General features: G+C 37.9%; 1 protein-coding gene across 1 annotated transcript in view; it reads left to right on the forward strand.

The window, feature by feature from the left end:
• UBE2W (ubiquitin conjugating enzyme E2 W) overlaps positions 1-24,191 on the forward strand; it is a 63,718-nt gene that overhangs the window by 13,721 nt on the left and 25,806 nt on the right. Inside the window, exons 2-3 of the mRNA XM_065902844.1 lie at positions 16,278-16,369; positions 22,686-22,788. Coding sequence (XP_065758916.1) covers positions 16,278-16,369; positions 22,686-22,788 — 195 coding nt within the window. The remainder of the gene's footprint in view (positions 1-16,277; positions 16,370-22,685; positions 22,789-24,191) is intronic.

Consider the following 24,191-nt stretch of genomic DNA (forward strand, 5'->3'; position numbering starts at 1 on the left):
TTATATCCCCTTCTCCACACCTCCCCCCACCCCCCGCCACCATGGTAGGTTTTTCCCCTTAAGCTTCCAGTCTACACTTATTTTGACAGCAAATAATCTTAGGTCTTGTTTCATGGAGACTAAAGTTATGTGATTGCTCTCTCTCTAAGCAGTAAGTAGTAAGTAAGTAAGTAAGCCCACCTATGTTGTGTCTCAGGGTACTTCTTCTCATTCCTGAAATTGTATTCCCTTTCCAGTTGTATTCCTAAGGTGTGTCTAGGTGTGGATCTGTCTGTCTGTGCCTGTGGGAGGAGGATGTATGAGGTTGTGTGGGTGGAGGAGTTTTGGTGTAAGGAGTCTGGTTCTCTAAGAAGTAGCAGAGGACAGAACATCTGTTGATGTCTGAAGTTCAGGCTGGGCTTCTGATCAACCTTATTACCCTTAAACATAGTGTTGACTTAAAGAAAGACACAAAACCTGAGAGTTGTGAGTTTAAATATTATTCAGGGTCTCACTGAGTACGGTAGCCCGGGAGATAGTCACTCAGCTTTGAGGAAACTGCTCCAAAGAGGTGGCGGAGAAGCCAATTTATATATGATTTTTGGCTAGGAAATATTAATGCATGCATTCAGGCATACATCTTGGTAAAACTTGACTGCTAATCACAAAGAACAGATATACTAAGTGATGACTTTTAGTGCTTGTTTGTTTATGGAAAGATGCAAGAATCTGGCATCATTGCATTTCTTCCTGAGGGCCTGTTTTATCCAGGGAACAGAGTTTCTTATCCTATTTTTCACTCTGAATTCCCCTCAGGTTGTACTGCTGGTGGGCAGCTGCAGTGGGTTATACCTTAACACTTGTAGAACTGGGTGGTGAGCATCAAGCCCTTTGTTCTTTGTGTATGGTAGTGATGGTGTTTTCCTAGTGACAGAGCTTTACTTCAAATATTTTAAGTTTAAAATATAACGGAAGAATTGGTCAGTTTGGACTACTACTACCAAAAACAAAACAAAAATTACCACAAAAAACAACCTCTACGAGGACATAGAAGCCGAGTTCAATCTTGGCAAGCCTCTAGTTTTCATAAGTTTAATGACATTGACAGAAGTACTAGAGAAAGCCAAGACAGTTAGTGGCGTTGACTAGGAAAGGATTATCTGTGATCCTAAATAGCAAACGTAGCATTATTAGGTACTACTACTTCTTGTTTTGCACCACCTGTTCTAAAATAGACTGTTGTATTGGGTTCTGACTGAAACCAGATTTTCCTATATAGATACATTGAATTTTTTTTTTTTCTCCTTTTTTGGCCATGGGATCTCAGTTCCCTTACTAGAGGTTGAACTCAGGCCACAGTGGTGAAAGCCTGGAATCCTAACGACTAGGCCACCAAGGAAACCACCCCCCCACATTAAATAATCTTTAACTTACTTTAGATCCTCATAAACTGGCAAAAATTAAGACTAAATTTTTTAAAATTCAGCAGCTCTTCTTTTTGTAATTGTAATTTTAAAAAATTCAGCAACTCTTCTTTTTGGAAAAACAGTTGAAAGGTACATAATTTCTTAAACTGATATAGAATGCCAAAATTGATTTTATAAATTAGTCATTTATACTTTCATATTTCTGCATTCCTTATTAGAGTGAATCTTGGTATAAATACATTTTATGTTCTCTTTAAGTTTATTTTTTCAAGAAATTGGAGTTTCGTGTTATTCTGAAAAAAACTTGGTTGCTTGGTTTTATTAAAAAAATAAATTGTAATGGCCTTGTGTTGTAAGTTGTTGACTTCTGAGTTTGTTTGGAGTAAAAGGATATATGTAGGGATATGAATGTATATAATAACACAGCTCACTTTAGATGAGGATATTATGTATCACACAGGATTTATAATACTGAGAAGTGCTTAAAACCATAATAAGAATATTTACATCACTTGTGAAACTACAGAAAACTAACTATAGGTATATATGATTGAATTAGACTGAACAGTATATGGAGGAAGCTTTAACTTGTGAAAATTGAAATAGAGTAACCTGTGTTCTGGAATTTTTGATTTAAAAGAACTCAGAGATAATCCTTTTTTAGAATGAAAAAATGGACCCAGAACTTAGGTAACTTTTCTAGATATGATACTTAGGGTATACTTGAAATTTGAGAAATGGTCTCCCTAACTTAAATTTATTATTTGTACGTTCAGATAACTCTACTTGACAGAATAAAAATGTTCTCAAATTTTTTGTAGTATCTTTTATTTATCTAAGATGGATTCCATTGCAAAACCAGATTTTATGTTCATTGAAAAATGTTGAACCTAGAACAGTAATATTACAAGAGGAATACAGTACATCTTTAAAAATATGTATTTGTTAAAGAGTATTAATAACATTACTCGGTATTATAACTGAGTCATACTAAGTAAATTATAAATAACCAGATGTGTGCTCCTTTGAGACTAAATCTGCAAGAAGGATATATCCATGTAACTAAGATCCATCTTGTCTTATAGCTTAAAAAGAATCTTATAAAATCTTTTTGAAGTCATAAAACTTAAAAGATGAAAGCTGTGGAAGCTGTCCTTTGGTGTAGAGAGTTAAGCATCAGTATTTGTTTTAACAGTATGTCGCGATCTAGTTAGCCATATTCCTGTTTCCACACTTTTACCATTACAAGCTGCATGTGTGCTGCTTCCTCTCCCTTGCACCCCCAGTTTTGGGTTATTCTTTAGGATAAATTTTCAAGAATGGTGTTACTAAGTCATAGAATCTGTGTTTTCTAGCTTTCAAAATACCTGATGATAGTGAATTGAAAGTTGTGGCACCAAAAGTACCAGAAATTTTTGCTCTGTGAGTACCTACAAAACGAGGGCCCAGCAAGTAAAATGTAAGAACCCATAGCAGAAATAGGAAGAGAAGCCAAGTTTGGCATAATAGAATCAAAGAGAGAAAACTCTTCACATGAAAGATTGTAAGTGATAAATCTGTGAAATAAGACCTCCAGTAGATTTAATCAGTAAGTGGCTTGAACTCTCAGAAGCTTGCAGGGATTGAAGCTTTAAGTGAATATATTAGAGGGGAAGTAGAGGCAGTGGATGTTGGCTCACCCACTTCTTTCATGGAGTTGTACAATGAAAGAAAAGGAAGACACTGACAGAGAAAATAAACATGACTTTTAAAGCTAGGAGAGACCCAGTTGATGACTGAAGGAAGGGGTTATGGACTGGGAAAGAGTGAAGTTACTAGAAACCACATTATTGACTCTGAGAACAATATCCTGGATGAGTTGGTAAGGCATGAAGTCCAGAGAGAGGTGGAAGGATTTGAGAAGGGGAGAGAATCTTCTTTTTCAGTTGAAAGAAAAGCTGAAGTTTGTTATTTAAAATATCACTCCAGGAAATTCCCTGGCAGTCCAGTGCTTAGTTAGGACTCGGAGCTTTCACTGCCAAGGGACTGGGTTAAAAGAAAAAAAAATTCCTCCAAATGAATGAAGTTGATACATATTTTCGTGCGCTTTCTAATAAAGTTCTTTCTCATATCCTAATTTTAGGATATTTTTATTTCATATCTTTGCTTTAGTTGCTATCTGTAAATTTTAATACTACATAGTGTGTTTATTTAAACTTTTCAAAATATTGTTATATTTGCTGACCCATCTCATTCTGTTAGTCACAATCCAGCTTCTCAGGTGGCTCAGTGATAAAGAATCCACCTGCTAGTGCCGGAGATGTGGGTTTGATCCCTGGGTTGGGAATATCCCCTGGAGAAGGAAATGGCACCCCTCACCAATATTCTTGCCTGGGAAATTCCATGAACAGAGGGGGCTGGTGGGCTACAGTTCATGGGGTTGCAGAGCTGGATGCTACTGAGCATGAGGTAGATACTTAATTATGTAGAAATTAAGGCAGAATATTACTTATCCAAAGTGACACATGCTATACACTTCTGGAAAGCAGATGTTGAGTGTTCCAGTTGAAAATACTCCTTTTAGCACCTAGACATTTTCTTCCCCCTCCTGGAATGCACCTTGTGGCTTCTAGGATCTTAGTTGCTTGACCAGGGATTGAACCCCAGTCCCCAGCACTGAAAGTGTGGAGACTTAACTCCTGGACCATGCACTTTTACTCTTAAGGCTTGACTTTTGCTTACATTTTTAACGAATAAATAACCAGTTCTATTACCCTAAATCCTAATTCTTGCCTCATGTGATAGATCTACAGTTCGGTTTGTAGGTCAAACCAGACTTTCTGCTCAGCATATTTATTTAAGACTTGAGGGCGTCTCTTGTGGCTCAGTGGTAAAGAATCTGCCTGCCAGTGCAGGAAAGACAGGTTTCATCCCTGGTCTGGAAGGATCACACAGGTGGGACAGCCGGCCCCGTGGGCACACACACTTAGCCTGTGCTCTGGGGCCCAGGCACTCTGACTGCTGAAGCCTGCGTGCCCTAGAGCCCGTGTTCCACAGCAGTGGGAGCCACCCAGTGAGAAGCCTGCACGCCGCAACAGAGTAGCCTCTGCTGCCTACAACTAGAGAAAAACCCACCAAAAATAAATAAATAAATTTAAGGGGGGGGGAAGAGTTGGTGTGTGCCAAATCGTGTATAATCTACATTTCCCACTACATAGTTGTCTTATGCTTTATGATATTTTATTTGCCTCAGCAGCTTTATTAATAGTTATCAAAATCTCTGAATGTAGCCCAGCATAGCCAAATCTGAAAGGTAAAAAATTTTGAATTGTACATTTACAAGGGGGAAAAATTTAAATATTCCTCCCATGTCAAAAAAGGTTACCTAAAATGAGACCTTGACTCTATCAGACTTAATGCTAATTATTGCTTTTCACCTAGAGCTTGAAATGTAGTGATCCCAAGGGCAGGACAGTAGACTCTCAACTGTATTTTATTTCATCCAGAGTCAAGGTTTCTGGGTAGCTTAAATATTTTATTTAGAGTGTTAATTTCCAGAACACCAGACAGATAACTTCTGAACTAGCTTGAGAAATTTGGATATGATTTTATGATTGTAAACTCATTGCGTCCTGGAGCCAAGCTGCTTTAAAGTTTATATCATGGATCCATTGGGCTCATGGTAGAGAGGATACCTAGCCTAAAGAGTTCATTTAAAAGGAGCAGCCAGGCTTCAGCTCTGGTTGATTCAGTTATTTTTGTCTGCCATTCTGAATGTTCTCAAGAAACTTGAATCTACACGTCCAAAACTGATTTTAATCTTATCTGCCTCCATCTCCACATAGACAGACTAGCTTCCTCTACCTGTTCCTCCTGCTGTGTATGTTTCAAATTAATATTTCCACCATCACTCAAGCTAACCTGGAGTCTTTTTTATTTTTTTCTCTTTCTCACTTCTCTTGATCATTTACCACTAAATCCTGTCTGTTCTGTATATTGGTTGTTCACTAGTAATGTCTCAACTTCTTATTCTTCAGTTTTCAGTTTGGCTTCCTGGCCTTCATTCTGTCTTAAACTTCTCCAGTACATCTGCCACACTGTTCTCAGTTATAAGGGTTAGAGAGGGAGAGGGAGATTATTGTCTAAAAGTCTAGGAGTTGTTACTACCTGTGGGTGGAACTAAAGAGTCTGTACTTGTGCTCAGCTGCTGGAGACACTGGTACGAGTTCCTGCTACTTCGTAGAACCGTGCACACTCCTGGTTCTTCAGCTGCCTGGTCTTGACTTCAGTAGGAGGAGGCTCATTCACTTGGGTGTTTCAGACCAGGAAAGAATGGGAGGGGAAATGGCATTTTTCTTCGACTTTTGTCTTGTGTTCTCCCCCCGCCCCCAGTACCTTCTGTTGGCAGAGTGGAAGACAGGGGAGTCTGGCAAAAATAGTTTACAGGCTTTTTTGTCTCTATTACTTGGAGAGATGTTAATAAAATCTCCTACTACGAAGGTAGATTTGTTACTTTCCCTTTGTCTGTTTTTGAAGCTAAGTTGGGTATAATTATACTTCTGATGAACTGAACCTTTATCATTATGTAGTTTGTTTTTTTAAAATCTCTGTTAGTATTTTTGGTCTTAAAGTCAATTTTACTTGATACTAGTGCAGCTGTATCAACTTTTAATCTGGTGTCTTTTTCTGTCCATTGATTTTGAACCTTTCTTTGACCTTACGTTTTAGTTGTGTCTTTTAAAAATCACAGAAACTATATATTTTCACCATCCATTTAACTTTTATCTTTTAATTAAAGAACTTACTCATTTTTTAATGTTCTTATTTGTTGTTCAGTTGCTAAGTCGTGTCCAGCTTTGCGACCCATGAACTACAGTACTCCAAGCTTTCCTGTACTTCACTATCTCCTGGAGTTGGCTTAAACTCATGTTTATTGAGTCAGTGATATCATCCAACCATCTCATCCTCTGCTGGCCCCTGTCTTCTTTTGCCTTCAGTCTTTCCCAGCATCAAGGTCTTTTCCAGTGAGTTAGTTTCATCACATCAGGTGACCACAGTATTGGAGCTTCAGCATCCATCCTTCCAGTGAATATTCAGGGTTGATTTCCTTTAGGATTGACTGGTTTGATCTTCATGCTGTCCAAGGGATTCTCAAGAGTCTTCTCCAATGCCACAATTTGAAACATCAATTCTTCCATTCTCAGCCTTCTTTGTGGTCCAACTCTCACATCTGTGCATGACTACTGGAAAAACCATAGCTTTGACTTTTGACTTTGTTGGCAACGTGATGTCTTTGCTTTTTAATACGCTCTCTAGGTTTGTCATGGCTTTTCTTCCAAGGAGCAAGTGTCTTTTTTAATTTTGTAGCTGCAGTCACCATCTGCAGTGATTTTGGAGCCCATGAAAATAAAGTCTGTCACTGTTTCTGCTTTTCCCCTATCTATTTGCCTTGAAGTGATGGTGTATATAAGTATATATGTATATAAATATATATATAAAAGTATGTAGTGCAAACATGGGTATCCACTTCTCTATTTATACTGCTAGGAGGGAACTACTATCAAATGGTTGGATGTGCTTGCTTCTGGTCTTTTCCATATTCATTATATGATGTTTGTATAACTCTTGCTTTTGTTTTAATATAAAGAAATTACATGTATTTTTGAGGCTTGCTTTTTTCCACTTCAGTGTGTTTTGGGATTCTTCTGTTTGTGTTAGTACACAGAAATCCACATTATTCTTTTTTTAAGACATAGCTTTTAAAAAAGTTATTTATTCATCTATTTTTGGCTGTGCTGGATCTTCGTTGCTGTGTGCAGGCTTTCTCTATCGGCAGAGATTGGGGATTACTCTTCGTTGCAGTGCTTGGGCTTCTCATGGAGGTGGCTTCTCTTATTGCAGAGCACAGGCTCTAGAGTGGGGGTCAGTAGTTGGGGCTCACAGGCTTAGTTGACCCGCAGCTTGTGGGATCTTCCCAGATCAGGGATAAAACCCATATCCCCTACATTGGCAGGTGGATTCTTAACCACTGGACCACTAGTTAAGTCCCACATCATTCTTAATGATTGTGTGTGTGCTTATGTGTGCTGAGTTGTGTCTGACTGTTTACAACTCCATGAGCTGTAGCCCATTTGGCTCCTCTGTCCATGGAATTTTCCAGATAACAATGCTGGAGCCAGTTGACGTTTCCTTCTCCAGGGGATCTTTCAGCCTCAAGGGTCAAACCCACATCTCTTAAGTCTCCTGCATTGGCAGATGGATTCCTTACCACTGAGCCACCTGGGAAGCGTAATGGTTGTGTAGTCTTACTTCTGTATGCTGCAATTTGTATAATTATTGATAGGCAGCTATATTGTTTCTGGATTTTGCGTACAGTGAAGCAGTCAGCATACTTATTAATTAAAAAAAAAAAGGTTACTGAGGGAAAGCGTTATGTGTCAGGCAGTTTTGTGGCACAGTGGTACAGAATCCACCTGTCAATAGGAGGTGCAGGTTCAGTTCCTGTGTTCAGAAGAGCCCCTGGAGGAGGAAATGGCAACCCACTCCAATATTCTTGCATGAAAAATTCCGTGGATAGAGGAGCCAGGCGGGCTACAGTCCATGGGGCTGCAAAGAGTCGGATATGAGTGACTGAGCACATACAGTTTTGAATGCTAGGATTACAAAGGTAAATAGTAATCTCTACCTTCGAGTTGCTTACAGTTATATAAATGCTACAAGAACATAAAGGAAATTAATTGGGGATCTATCTAGTGCTTTTCCAGCTAGAAAAATCTTTATTGCATCAGTTATTTTATGCTATTTCTTCTGAACAACTTCTCACTTGAGTCTTACTACTTTTTTAAGTTTCTAGATTCTGAAAAAAGAAATGTTGCCTCAGTGGTTAGAATTTTATATTCCCCAGGATATTTTGTTTGTTTATGCCTATTGCCTGGGGCGTTACTTCCTTGACCACTTGATTAAATTCTTGCATTAGATTCTCTGTGGGAATTCAGACAGAGCCATGTGGGTATCTGCTTGAGATTCAGACATTTAATGGGAGACATTTTTTTCTTCCTCTAGCCATTGCTAAGTTCTCAACAGGCAGATTTCATTGTTATCTCTTTCTGTGCCCTTTATCTTATTCACTATTAGTTTGAGGGATCATAGTTTTATGCAGGTCTTCTGAGAGATTACATACTTCTTGGTCTTGCACCCCTTGGATTTGGTAGAGAACTCCAAAATGAAATCCAGCCCTGATCCTTTGAATATTTCAAAGTTCCTGCATTCATTTGATTTTTGTTTTCTGTGGAAGTATTTAGAGTATCTGCATTGTGCTAGAAATATGTTTAGTCTTTTTATTTATTTATCTGGCTGCGTGAGGTCTTCGGCGCTGCACAAGGGATCTCTCACTGTGTCCTGCAGAATCTTTCACTGCCATGTGCGGACTCTCTAGCTGTGGCCCTCGTGCTCAGTAGTTGCCGTGTGAGCTTCGTTGTTCGGTGACATGTGGGATCCCAATTTCCCAACCAGGGATCACACTCAGGCCCTTGGCAGCCCTAACCACTGGACTGACAGAGAATTCCCAAAAATATTAACTTTAAAATAAGAGTGAACACCTTGATTTGTTGAAGGCTACCCATTTCCTAAAAGGGGGGAAGTTTCAATAAATAAATGTTAGAATTAAGAGCTGTAGAAGTATATTATACTTAGGAAAGGAAGTATTTTCTTAATTTGCACGAATCAAATTTTGCCTAATTTTTAAATAAGGTAAAATCATTTCAGTGCTGTGTCTGCTCACCCTTTTTCATTTGAAAAAAAGAAAAATGTTGTAATTGTTTAATATTGTTATGAGAAGTAGTGATTTATTAGTGTAATGATATTAATATGTTGTTTAGTCACTAAGTCGTGTCTGACTCTTTGCAACCCCATGGACTGTAGCCCGCCAAGCTTCTCTGTCCATGGGATTTCCCAGGCAAGAATACCTGAGTGAGTTGCCATTTCCTCCTCCAGGAGATCTTCCCGACCCAGGAATTGAACCCTCTTCTCCTGCATTGCAAGTGGATGCTTTACTGCTGTGCCATATTAATGTGTATGGTGTTCTAATTTTTTTCCATCATATCCTCCTATTGTTTATTTTCCACCTTTAGTTGATTGTTAGATGAAATTAGAGAAAACATGTTGGGCATTTTAGGTACAGTTGGATTAGCAATCATTGTCATATATCTCCACATTTTTAATGTTTTCCCCCCTTTAGTTTGTATTTCTTCCTATCCTAAATAAGGATTTCAACTGTTTAGTTTCTCAAAATGTCACTTTTAAATAAAATTTAACAAGATGTGAGGCCTAACTCTCCAGTGCCTTAACTTGCTCCATTTTTGGTCATATTTTAATATTACCACACATGTACTTGTTTTTTAACTATTTATTTACTGTCTCTTCCTTCACTAGAGTTTAAGCTTTACACAGCCAGGGATCTTGTCAGTTTGTCCATTGATAATATATTGTCATTTTTAGTATCTAAGAGGGATGTATTCTCTTCTGGTTTTGATTGATAATGTCAGAGTATCATTTAAATATTTTGTACCTTGATTTCAACATGTATTAGTGTTGGATAATACTTAACATGAATCCATTAGTTTAGAAGCTGAGCTGTTTTATATATGAATGAACTTTTTGGGATGCTATTTAAAATAGTCCTTTGTTTGCTCAGAGCATTTCATTGAGTGTGGTATTCCTCAACTTGAACAGTGTTGTTCACTATCAAACAACTATAGTGATAATTTTTTTTATACAGTAATACCCATCATCCTCAGCTGTCTGAAAAAGCAAAAACTTGAACTAATAAATAAAGCACAAGCATTGATGAAAATGATCAGGAGCCAAAGAGGCAAAGATGGCCTCCTTGGGATGAAACTTACTGTCTTAGGACCATGCTTCACAGTGTGGTCTGTGGACCTGTTAATTACTGGGCTCTGCTTTTCATTTTTATGAGGACTTGGTAAACTTGTTCCTAATTTCTCCAGTTAGTCTCAGCAAGGGAGTATAGTCTGGTTTAAGAGCAAATGAAGCAACAAATGTTAGTCAGTGTTAATGCTGTCACTGAAGATTAGTTGGCATTTGTTATACCAAAAAAAAAAAAAAATGTGATGTAGTCACCAAAGAAAGTAAACCCTTTTGCTTGCTAAGGGAGTTTGCGGCTCCAAAGTGGGAAACAGCAAGTAAAAGAGAAAGAAAGAGAATTTCTGTGATTAGAGGTTAAGTATTATGAAAAATTATTGACAATCAAAGAGCAGATGACAGTTTAAAATGTGAGAACTGGGGCTGTCAATCTACTCTTAACTGTATGCTGAAGGATCAGGTGGGCTTTGTAGGCCTCACTGTTGTCTGAGGCTGTCACAGTAATCATTATTAACAGGTTAAATTATTTTCAGTACACATAGTGTCAGGGATCTGTATTAGAGTTTTAGAGTTTTACTACATTCATATAAAATTTTTTGATATTTAAAAGTGTTCATTTTTATCCTTTGTATCTCATTCCCTGGTTATACCAGGGAAGCACATGGCATATTCAAACTTGGTTTAACATTATGGGTCTATACTGGGATGGGCATTGATTATATCAGTTGGGGAAAATGGAACAGGGCTGTTTAGAATATAGTGATTACAGTTTTTTTTTTTTTGCCATGCCACACTGCATGCCGGATCTTAGTTCCCTGATGAGAGAGTCAACCTGTGCCTCCTGAGTAGAAGCATGGAGTGCTAACCACTGGACTGCCAGGAAGTTCTCACAGCAATTGCAGTGTTGTTGTTGTTGTTGTTTCATTTAAAAGAAAATATTTATTTTTGATTGTACTGGATCTTCATTCCTGTGCACGGACTTTCTCTAGTTGTGGTGAGTGGGGGCTCTTCTTTGTTGCTGTGCGTGAGCTTCTCGTGGCTGTGGTTTCTCTAGTTGCAGAGCACAGGCTCAGTAGTTGTGGCCTGAGGGCTTAGTTGCTCTGCAGCATGTAGAATCTTCCCGACCCAGGGGTCATACCTATGTCCCCTACATTGTCAGGTGGATTCCTACCTACTGTACCAACAGCGAAGTCCTGATTACAGTTTTTAAATTGATCTTTCAGTTGCTTTTACTCTATTGTATAAAAACTGTGGCTTGAGCTTTTCAAGGTCTTTTAAGTCTCATAAGGCCAAAAGTCATAATGTTTGTATCTGTTTAATTCTTTTGAGCTTTTCTGTCCCACACTTGACCTTTGGTGTGAAACAGCTGCTGTAGTGATTCTTGAAGTGGTGGTAGTGGAGAAGAGGGGGTGTTAAGCTCGTGGCCGCCTTTTCATGTTACACAAATACTTTCCTGGACCCCTGTAGTAAGCCCCAGTTCTAGGGGAGAGTGAATCTCAAGAAGAATATCTCACAGCACTGAAGTGGGAAAAAGTTTTAGGAACTGAACTTCTGTCACCCTGTCTTAAGTGCAGGGTGACACATCCTAGCTGTTGCAGTAGTCTGGAGTTTCTCAGCCGCGGTATTATGACATACGGGAATGTCATTCCGTTGTGTGGTGCTTCCCAGTGTCTTGTCGTTGACAGTAGTTAACTCCAAAATTTGTCAGTGGTTTTCTTACCCCCCAAAGTAGTAAATTACGGTGGATTCATATCACTTTGATTCATTTGTATTCATAAGGAAGGAGAGAAAGGAAGGTGCTGTCTAGACTTGTAGAGCCACTGGACAGCTATGCCAGTTTTGAAAGCATTAAATCATTTTTTTTTTCCCACAGTATTTAGGTATATCAGGATCTTTCACAGTGGGTGTATAAACCATTTGGATCTCTTAGAAAAGCTCAAATTCCTCTGAGTTTTCTAGACTTGAGCCAACACACATGAGGGCTAGATAGAATTTTCAGGTTATTCTAGATTTGGGATGCTCTTAAACATTTAAATTGTGGGCCTGCCTAGTCTTTCTGCCTTGGAGCACAGGTGTGCTTCTATTTCATGCAGTCTGGAAATAAAGTGCAAATTTACAGATCGACTGAGATCATGCATCGTGGGGTAGATGTTAAATATTGAGAGAAGAATCATTTTAGGCATATTAAATTTGCTCAAAATTAATTTTTACTCTTCAAGTAGTTCTGATACTTAACATTTAGGGAAGTCAGACCTTTATTAACAATTTTGAATGCACATATTCCTCCCTACTTTAACATGTCTGAAATCAAGATATGTCAGTGGAGTGGTGTTGTTTAATTGGTAGCCATTTTCCTTTCTTAGTGTTACATAAAATAATACAATTGATGGTGTGTCTCAGATTCAGAGAACCATGATACAGTTGTAATATGTGTAATTACTTTTCTCATACCTCTCCGATTCAGGGACAGACAGGGTGATATTTGGCTGTGAACCTTTGGAACTATCAGCTTTTCAGTCCCCTCAGCCCTCAGTGGTTTGTGGGTAGTTCTGCTGCTTTAGTTACCTTCTGCAGATATTTTTCCAGTTGTCTCCCGTTAACTCAGTTCGAGGCTATTATTTTCACCGCTGTCTAGGGAAGCAGCCAGTGTTGCCCTGATGGTCTAATGAGCTGGTGGTATCTTTGGCTTTGCTAGAGTTCAGTCCTAATGCAGGTATTTCACATCTACTTTTAACACTTAAGTCTTCAAAATTAGGAGGTTAAATGCTTCCTCATGTGGTAATAGCTTTCTGTTGATAGATGCTACTTGGTATGATTTCTAAACAGTTACACTAATTCTTCACATCCTGGAGTATGAATTTTCATTTATTTTTACATTGAACTCTTTAAGTCCTCCTTTTTTAACTTCTGTGCTCATAGTCAGGGTTCTTAGAACCAGTTTTTTAGAAGAGCCAGAGGATCGTTGAGGAAACTGTTTGCTTACTCAAAAACACTTCCTGTCCCCTCTAATGAATTATTGTTCTGGGAAAGATACACCTAAGAGTGAATTCCCTGTTTTTGTGAGCCTACCAAATACACTGCTTGACCTTCTACCTTATCTTTTTTTTTTTTTTTTTTAGTACACGGGTGAATCATTAGTTTTTATTAGTGTGCTTAATAAGTACTCATTAACACCTCTCCCCCATGTTAGTCCTGTTTTGTCTTTCTACTGCAGAAATATGGATGTGCAAGGTAGTTTATTGCCTGGTAGCAGAGACAGTAAGGGACTGGCATGGCTTGTCTTTTAATGTAGTGACTCCACCTCCTCTGTTAAAAAACATGCTCCAGCGAATGTCTTGAAATGTTTGAAAAAACATGTGATGTTTGAAAGAAAAAACACTTATAATCCCTTGTAATTCCAAAGAGTTGGATGGTTCTTGTTTGAGTTTGCAGGCAAAATATTGGCCCGGGCGGCAGTTGTCTGAAATCTTGGCTGGAATTGGAGATTCCAGATTGGAGGTTCTTCCAAATGACATGTGGTTATTGGCAGGAAGCCCTAACCTTACCCTGCTGACCTCTGAATTGGGTTGTTCACAGTATGGCAAGTGATTCTAGAGAGAACAACCAAGACATAAATCACAATCTTTTATAACCTAATCTTGGGAGTGACATACCTTCCTTTCTGCTGTATTGTATTGGTTACACTGACCCCCTCTGGTACTGTGTGGGAGGATGTGACTACCAGGAAGCAGTTACTTGGAGATTCTTTTGGAGTTCCGCTACCAAGGGCCCCTTTCTTTGTGGACGTAAAAGGAGTAGTATCGGCGTGGGAAAAGCTTTTCTTTTTCTTCAGTACTGATCACGTCTTTTAGGGATAATTACACCAATGCAGTTCTTCTTAGCTTGCCTTTGTACCTTGTTTCTTTTGGTAGCTGTTTATGCAGATTGACCTTCTTTTGTATCCTGATTCAGTGACCAGGGCTGTCTTCCTGTCTTATGTGAAGTTCTCAAGGTCTGGAGGATTTCCACAGCAGTTTCCCAAACTGTGGTCATTGAAACAAGACTTTCCCAAGATGCCCTACACTGAGAGGATTCCATTACTTTGGAAAGCTGTATGTTATCTTCCTCCCCTTAGAGAGTCGTCATGCAAGTTAGTATATCTGAGAATTCCTGCTTTAAAAAAAAAAGCAAAACCCTTTTTTTTTTTTTTCCAGTCTAGTGTTTTTGAAAATTGACTTAATCACAGAACCTACAGGATTTGTTGACTTTAATTGAAAGTGAAAAGTGTTAATTGCACAGTCCTGTCTGATTCTTTGCAACCACATGAACTATATATAACCTGCCAGACCCCTCTGTCCCTGGGATTTCCCAGGCACTAGTACTGGAGTGGGTTGCCATTTCCATCTCCAGGGATCGAACCCAGGTCTCCTTCACTGCAGGCAGATTCTTTACAGTCTTGAGCCACCAGGGAAGCCCCTGTTGACTTAAGTAAATTAAAAACCTTCTTCTACATAGACACTTTTCACAAATATATTCCTTCTTTATTCAAAACGTTGTTTAGGCAGCCTTATTTCTATGTTTTCGATAATTAAAAATTTTCTAAACTAATTTTCAGTTTGTAATTTTGCATTTTGGAAGGCAACTGAAGTCAGAAATTGCAGTTAATACCTTATTTTCCTTGTTGCTAGCAATTTTGGCATTGTATCATTTGAGGAAAAGTTTTCACTTTTGCCAATTAAAAGAGCCATTGATTCTCAACAAAAAAGGGAGGAGTTTCCTAATCTGTAGAGGTGTTAGATGTTGGTAGGCTTATTAAAAGATGCTATGAATTGAAAAGATCTAGAAAACTACAAACATTGCTGTATTGATAGTGATATTCCACTGTCTTGAAAAATCAGAAACTAGCTTTTAAGTAGAGTTGTTTGAAGTTCTGAATAGGAATCTGTGCTCATGTGCTTTTTTTTTTTTTCTGAACACTTACTATGTACAATTTTATTTATTTTTAAACAAGCTTTTAATTAATTATGGCTGTGTTGGTCTTCATTGCTGTGCTCAGCCTTTCTCTCGTGGTGCGCAGGCTTCTCATTTGGTGGATTATCTTGTGGGGCGTGGACTCTCGGGTGCACAGGCTCAGTAGTGGTGGCACATGGGCTTAGTTGCCCCACAGCATGTGGGATCTCCCTGGGACAAGGATCAAACCCATGTTCCCTGCATTGGCAGGCTGATTCTTAACCACTGGACCACCAAGGAAATCCTGCTTGTGTACTTTAATCCAAAAAAAAATGTTCATTAGGAATCTTTATAATGTTGCATGCACTTCTAAAAACATTGGTTATTTTGTTTTTAAACCGATAAATTATGGACTGTTGTGGTTTTTGTTTTGCTTTGTTGTGTCCTGAAAAAGAATGTCGAGTGATCATAATAAGGGAAGACTTGAACAGTAAAAGCTATACAAAAAAGAATGCAAATACATAGCCATTTCAGGGCATCTAGTGTGTGAAAAAATAGCTTTATGTAATCTCAGGCTCTGATATATTATATCCTGGTGTTGAAAGATTAAATTATATGTGGATGATACTATTTTAAGAAAACAAATAGCTGTAAATTTAAATTATTTTAAACTTTTTCAAAAGACATTTTCTATAGTTCTTCTGGAAAACCTATTTGTCTGAAACGATGCATTCTTTAAGAGTTATGGAAAACTATGATTTTTATCATTGAAAACCAGCAAAGGAAGCCCTGCTAAAACTTTTAAGCATTTATAACCTTATAACTTGGTAACTATCTTATAGTATCAATGGTTGCAAATATATTTAGAAATAATTTAAAAATTGTGAATTATAGGAAAGCAATAAAAAATTAGAGTCAGGCATGTAAAATATATAGATGTAAGGGGTTTATAAAGGAAAAGGCACAAACATTTGGAGGAAATTTAATCAGGGATTTCAGACCGTATGACTACAAGGATATTATGTTGTAAGAAAAAAAAGTACAAATGATACTTTTTTTTTTTTTTTTTTTTTTTTTTTTAAGAAACGACTACAGAAAGAACTGTTGGCTTTACAGAATGACCCACCTCCTGGAATGACTTTAAATGAAAAGAGTGTTCAAAATTCAATTACACAGTAAGTATTTTAAGTTTCAAAGTAACTTATTTTTCTTTTGTTATCAATGTAAGTATGAATATATACTCATTTTAAAAATACATAATTATATTCTGTATGTCAGAATTATTTTCTGTATGTCAGAATTATTTTTATATTTCATCTGATTCTCTCCCACTGAGAAGTAAATACAGTAAACATATCTTATTCTGTGCATTTAAATACACAGTTTTGTTTTATAAAAGTTCCTGCTGATGAGGTAGCATGTTAAAAACTTTGGCCTGACTTTGTTAGGGAGTATTCTTTACCTGTGATAGAGTAGTTTGGTATGAGGTTATTTATCAGATTTTTCAAAAACATTTGAGGCTCTGAAGTGAACTTTGGCCACCTGATGCAAAGAGCTGACTCAGTTGAAAAGACCCTGATGCTGGGAAAGATTGAGGGCAAGAGGAGAAGGGGACGACAGAGGATGAGATGGTTGGATGACATCACCAACTCAGTGGACATGGGTTTGGGTGTACTCCAGGAGTTGGTGGTGGACAGGGAGACCTGGCGTGCTATGATTCATGGGGTCGAAAAGAGTCCGACACGACTGAGCCACTGAACTGAACTGAAGTGAATAAACAGTCAAGAGGCGCACCTCTGTCCTTGTCCCCTGAACATACAATATGGTTGCTTTCTTTATAGCGGTGTTAGCTAACTGAATATCACAGCCTCAGCATTTTCATTTGATAGATTAGAGACTTGCATGAGGATGAAAAGGTGAAGGGTAGAAGGAGGACACAGAAGTGTCCTCTGATTCAGCTCCTTCCTTGGGAGTGGAGCAGAAGTTTCTTCCTAGATATGTGCCAAGAGTAGTAGAGAGATACAGGTTCTTTTAAAATGAGCATTTTTTAAAAAGCAAGCATTCCCTCTCTTAATGAGCATTGAATTAGTTTGAAATGTTTTTGAGAGTATCATCCTAAGATTTCACAACTGACTGTTTGGTCTGTCCTTAACACTCCTTTGATTTAACAGTTCCATTGGAAAAAGGTAAATGTAGTAAAATGGGAGATTTTTAATAATTGTCCTTAAAAAAGAAAGAAAAAAACCCCAAAATGTAAAAGGGGTATAAGCCAACAAGATAAAAATTTCCTATAAACTGACTTGTAGAACAAATTGAACAATTCAAATATTTAGTGATACAGAGACCAGAGACTAAAACTCACACAGCAGGGACATACTTACTTTCAGAAGAAACAATTTTTGGTTACCTTTGACCATGACATTTGAGTCAGTAAATAAGACAGGAGTCAAACTTTAAGAACAGGAATATTAAGAAAGGATTTTTTTAATGAAATGATTTACAAACCAAATATTAATCTAGTTAAAAGAGATGCATGTAATTAACAGGAAATAAACACTAATTTTGAAATAATATACTTTTTTCTATTGAGTTCTTTAGTTTCTTTAATCAGGGCAGGGCAGAAGCTGAAACAAAAGATAGATATTAGGGGAATCAGAGATAGGCGAAAGAGCAAAGTTTTGATATAACTTCTAACCTAGTTTGAAAAAACTACACAAGGAATTCCTTGGCAGTCTGGTAACCAGGACTTGACAACTCTCAACTGCTGGGGCACAGTTTCAGTCCCTGGACTGGGAACTTAAGATTCCATAAGCTGTGCAACATGGCCAAAAAGAAAAAAAAATTGGTTTAAGTGGGATCATATGGAATGGGGGATATGGGTAAGGAAGATGAAGTAAGCCCATTATGCTTTATGAAAGACAGTTTGGTAGCATGTATTAAGACCTTTAAAAAAAAAAAGACCGTAAAAATATGAGAATCATGTTCTTTGACCTAATATGCTATCGTTTGACCTCTATGCTCTCCGAAGGAAGGAACAGATACTGAAGGATCGACTTGGAACTATTGTGGTCTCTCAGTGTAGCTCAGTGAAGTGGCACACCTTGAAATAACAGTTCACAGTCATCATGTAAGGCAAAAATTTTATATAGTCATAATTGCCTTTGAAAACCCCTTGAGAGAGGCTGTATTGGTATATATCCTATCTTAATATATCCAGCAAAGCTTATTTTTCCTTCATATATTTGTTTTTTTCTGTCTGACTTCACTTAGTATGATAATCTTTAGGTCTTTAGGTCCATCTATATTGCTACAAATGGCAATATTTCATTCATTCTTTTTTTTTGGCTGAATAATATTCCATTGTATACATGTACCACATCTTTATTTTTTTATGATTTTTTTTTTCGTTGAAGTATAGTTGGTATACAGTATTGTGCCAATCTCACTGTACAGCACAGTGAATCAGTGATACACATATATATATTCTTTTTTTGTATTCTTTTCCATTATGATTTCTCACAGATATTGAGTATAGTTCCCTGTACTATACTTTAGGACCCTGTTGCTTATCCATTCTGAATGTAATAGTTTGCATCTGCCAACCCCAGATTCCCAGTCCGTCTCTCCCCACCTCCCACCACATCTGTTCTCTTTGTCTATGAATCTGTTTCTGTTTCATAGATAAGTTCATTTGTGCCATATTTTAGATTCCATATGTAAGTGATACCATATGGCATCTGTCTTTCTTTTTCTGACTTACTTCACTTAGTATGAAACTGAAAGTGTTAGTCACTTAGTCACTCATCTGACTCTGTGCGATTCCATGAACTGTGGTCTGTCAGGCTTCTCTGTCCATGGAATTCTCCAGGCAAGAATACTGGAGTGGGTTGCCATTCCCTTCTCCAGGGGATTGTCCCAACCCTGGTATCGAACCTGGGTCTCCTGCATTGGAGCCTGATTCTTTACCATCTGAGCCACTAGGGAAGCCCATGATAAGCTCTAGTTGTATCCATGTTACTGCAGATGGCACTGTCTTGTTTTTATTTATGTCTGAGTAGTATTCTGTTGTATATGTGGACCACATCTTTATCCATTCAGCTGCTGATGGACATTCAGGTTGTTTCTGTGTTTTGGCTGTTGTGCACAGTGCTGCTATGAACATACTGGTTCATATATCTTTTTGAATGATGGTTTTGTCCAGAGTGGGATTGCTGGATCCTGTAGTAATCCTGTTTTTAGTTTCTGCAGAACCTCCATACTGTTTTCCAAACTGGCTTTACCAAATTACATTCCCACCACAGTTAGGAGGTATGTATACCACATCATCTTTGTTCATTTGTCTGTCGATGGGCTTTGAGGTTACTTCCATGTTTTGGATGTTGTAAATAGTGCTGCTGTGAACATTGGGATGCATTTATCTTTTTTGAGTTAGAGTTTTAATCTTTTCCAGCTACTTGCCCAGGAGCAAGATTGCTGAATCATATGGTAGTTCTTTTTTTAGTTTTTTTACGGAAACTAAACTTCATACTATTTCCTTAGTGGCTGCACCAATTTACATTCCCACAAATAGTTTAAGAGAATTCCCTTTTCTCCACACCCTCTCCAACATTTCTTACTTGTAAATTTTTTGATGATGGCCCTTCTGACTTGTATGAGGTGACACCTCATTATAATTTTGATTTCCTTTTTGCTAATAATTGGCGATTTGGAGCATCTTTTCATGTTCCTTTTCATCTGTTTGTCTTCCTTGGAGAAGTATTTATTTAGGTCTTCTGCCTGTCTTTTGATTGCTTTTTTCTGGGGAGAAGTTAAGCCCCCGTCAGTCTCATTGTTTGCAAATGGTTTCTCCCAGTCCATAGGTGGTCTTCTCATTTTATTGATGGTTTCGTTTGCTGTGCGAAAGCTTGTTAGTTTGATTAGGAGGAGTGACCTGATTTTTATTAAAGAGAGTAGGTTTTTTGTTTTTGTCTTTTTAATGCAGTTTTTGCATTGCATTTTATTTACTGTGTACTGGTTCTGGTGTTAGGAATATACTGAGTTTTTTGCATGTGCAGTATCATTTATCTTTCTAACAAAATTTTAAGGTGACTTTTTTATTAACTTTCAACAATTTTTTAAAATAACTATTTTAGAATTTAAGTACTTAAAACAAAAGAGCGTACTCAGGGCCACACAGCTAACTAAGGGACTGTCTAATTTTGCTGTAAAGTATTGCCTTTTGAGTCTGTGGTCATATCTTTTCTTATCATGCAAAGTATTCAGCATGCCTTCTGAGAATGAATAGCCATGTATTTAAGGGATCATCGAAAAAGCAAGAGAGTTCTAGAAAAACATCTATTTCTGCTTTATTGACTACGCCAAAGCATTCGACTTTGTGGATCACAATAAACTGTGGAAAATTCTGAAAGAGATGGGAATACCTGACCACCTGACCTGCCTCTTGAGAAACCTGTATGCAGGTCAGGAAGCAATAGTTAGAACTGGACATGGAACAACAGACTGGTTCCAAATAGGAAAAGGAGTACGTCAAGGCTGTATATTGTCACCCTGCTTATTTAACTTACATGCAGAGTACATCATGAGAAACGCTGGGCTGAAAGAAGCACAAGCTGGAATCAAGATTGCCGGGAGAAATATCAATAACCTCAGATATGCAGATGATACCACCCTTTTAGCAGAAAGTGAAGAGGAACTAAAAAGCCTCTTGATGAAAGTGAAAGAGGAGAGTGAAAAAGTTGGCTTAAAACTCAACATTCAGAAAACTAAGATCATGGCATCTGGTCCCATCACTTCATGGAAAATAGATGGGGAGACAGTGGAAACAGTGTCAGACTTTTATTTTTTTGGACTCCAAAATCACTGCAGATGGTGATTGCAGCCATGAAATTAAAAGATGCTTACTCCTTGGAAGGAAAGTTATGACCAACCTAGACAGCATATTAAAAAGCAGAGACATTACTTTGCCAACAAAGGTCTGTCTAGTCAAGGCTATGGTTTTTCCAGTGGTCATGTATGGATGTGAGAGTTGGACTGTGAGGAAATCTGAGCGTCGAAAAATTGATGCTTTTGAACTGTGGTGTTGTAGAAGACTCTTGAGAGTTCCTTGGACTGCAAGGAGATCCAGCCAGTCCATCCTAAAGGAGATTAGTCCTGAGTGTTCATTGCAAGGACTGATGCTGAAGCTGAAACTCCAGTACTTTGGCCACCTCATGTGAAGAGTTGACTCATTGGGGAAGACCTTGATGCTGGGACGGATTGGGGGCAGGAGGAGAAGGGGACGACAGAGGATGAGATGGTTGGATGGCATCACCGGCTCAATGGACATGGGTTTGAGTAAACTCCGAGAGTTGGTGATGGACAGGGAGGCATGGCTTGCTGCAATTCTTGGGGTCGCAAAGAGTCTGACACAACTGAGCAACTGAACTGAACTGAACTGAACTGATGGGTTCCAATCTGGTTAGTTTCAGACAGTAGGCACACTTACTATTTTATATATTCCTAAGTCCATAATATGTGAGGTACTCAATAGTAGCCCAGCACTGTATCCTCAACCTTCCTTTTGTTTCCCTGTATTTAATATAATAAATTTTTATACCTGAAAAGTATAGAATATAAGGAATTGACCAGGTATACAGTAATTACAAGTGGCATGGCTGTAATTAGGGACTCGGATTTTTACTTCTAAAATCTGCCCTGTCACCTATGTTGTAATAAACTGTGTTCCTCTTTTTTAAAATAATTGGAGGTAGTGTGCTGTATATTATTATAAACAGATTTATATTCATGATTATTATATATGAAAACAAAGTAAACTTATATAGATGCCATGGAAATCTATTCTGGGTTTATTAAATGATTGAAACATAATGAGAGACAAAGGAAAGGCCTTTTAGAGCCTTGAGAAGCCATCAGAGTAAGTGGACTGATGTCAGCTTAGCTTCCTTTTTCCTGGTTAGCTGTCTCTGGAATACTCATGAGAAAATTGGTCTGACAGCTGCTGTAGTCATTGCTGCTATCAACTTCTCTCATATTAATAGCTTCTAAAATAATTGATACCAGGAAAGCAGTTGATTAGCCTGATTTTATCTATAAAATGTTTTACATAATTGTAGAGATGGTCTGAAAAAATAAGTTACCATAAATAGAGTAAGAAGAGTGTAACTTTGGTGTCAGTACACCTAAGTTGAGTTTTATTTTGTTTTTTTTCTGGACCTAAAACTTGGAGTTAAACCTGTAGTTAAAACTTGGCTTTGTCCTTTTTAGCTGTCTGACCTTGGTCTACTTATTTAACCCAGGAGTGTCAGAGAAGGGAATAGGGCCAGGAGTGTTACTACCTACTCCTGTCATCGTTGGGAGGATGAAGTGTGTTGTTATACATGGGTGACTCCTGTCCCATTGCCTGGCATAGATGCATATCTGGTGTTCTTTTTCCTCTTTACCCCAGTCCTGTATAACTGAGGTTTAAATTTTTTTTTTTTTTCCCTCTTCTAGGTGGATTGTAGACATGGAAGGTGCACCAGGTACCTTATATGAAGGGGAAAAATTTCAACTTCTATTTAAATTTAGTAGTCGATATCCTTTTGACTCTCCTCAGGTAACTGTTTTGCTTTTTAAAATTTTATTGTATTTTTAGATTATAGACAAATGCTAAATTTGTGATTTTTGACTAAGTAAAAACTTATAATCATTGCAATTAAGTAGATTTGTTTATTTATCTTATTTGTAATATAATCAGGGTCATATGAACAATTTACTTTATTGAGATTAGGGCTTTGCTGCTTTTGTACTTCTAAAAACTTAAGACTATTTCTGATCCATTCATGTTAAGTAGACCAAAGGGCATGGAAATCTAACCCCTAGGCCCACAGGTTGTAGGAGAACTTAGCATTTTGGAATAGTTGGAGCCATGTCTTTCTAGATAAGATGATGATATTGATAGAATGACATCATTAAGAGGCAAGTGCTGTTTTGAGAGGAGCACTTCTTTGATTTCTCATTGCCATGAGAATAGTCTTAAGTTTCTAGATCATTTTAGTGTGAAGCACTATCAGTTTAGTTAATGTCTGAAAACTTGGACAAAGGGTAGTGGTGGTAGATAAAAAATTTTTGAGAGTTGTTTAACTGTGGTAAATGATTAATCCTTTGAGGTTAGAGAAAAGGAGAATTCCAGATTTCTGGGTTGGTAAAATGGATAATGAGTTACTAGTAGCTAAATGATAAGACAGTGACTAACTCTGTGTAGCACTTCTATGTGATCAGGTGTTGTAGATCATGAAATTTCCCAAATAACCTGAAATTCAATGTGTTAGGTGCTAAAATATGCTATTTTTGAGGAAATTCATATTTCATTGGTACTTTTAAGTTGTTATTCAGTTGCTAGGTCTTGTCCTACTTTTTGCAACCTCATGAATTGCAGCATGCCAGGGTTCCCTGTCCTTCCCTATCTCCCGGAGTTTGCTCAAGCTCATGTCCATTGAGTCAGTGATGCCATCAAACTGTCTTATCTCTCCTCACCCCCTTCTCCTCCTGCCCTCAATCTTTTGCAGCATCAGGGTCTTTTCCAGTGAGTTGGCTTTTCGCATCAGGTGGCCAAAGTACTGGAGCTTCAGCTTCACCATCAGTCCTTCCAGTGAATATTCAGGGTTGATTTCCTTGCTGTCCAGGGACTCTAAAGAATCTTCTCTGGCAGCACAGTTTGAAAGCATCAGTTCTTTGGTGCTCAGCCTTCTTTATGGTCCAACTTTCACATCTGTACATGACTACTGGAAAGACCGTAGCTTTGACTAAATGGACTTTTGACGGCAAAGTGATGTCTCTGTTTTTTAACATGCTGTCTAAGTTTGTCATAACTTTTCTTCCAAGGAACAAGCGTCTTTTAATTTTGTGGCTGCTATCACCATCCGCAGTGATTTTGGAGCCCAAGAAAAGAAAATGTCACTACTTTAAGTAGTGACACAAACAGCTTAATCTTCTCTTAGCCATGTGGGAGTATAGATG

This window comes from Muntiacus reevesi, chromosome 12 (assembly GCF_963930625.1).
Source record: "Muntiacus reevesi chromosome 12, mMunRee1.1, whole genome shotgun sequence".
Taxonomy (NCBI): Eukaryota; Metazoa; Chordata; class Mammalia; order Artiodactyla; family Cervidae; genus Muntiacus; species Muntiacus reevesi.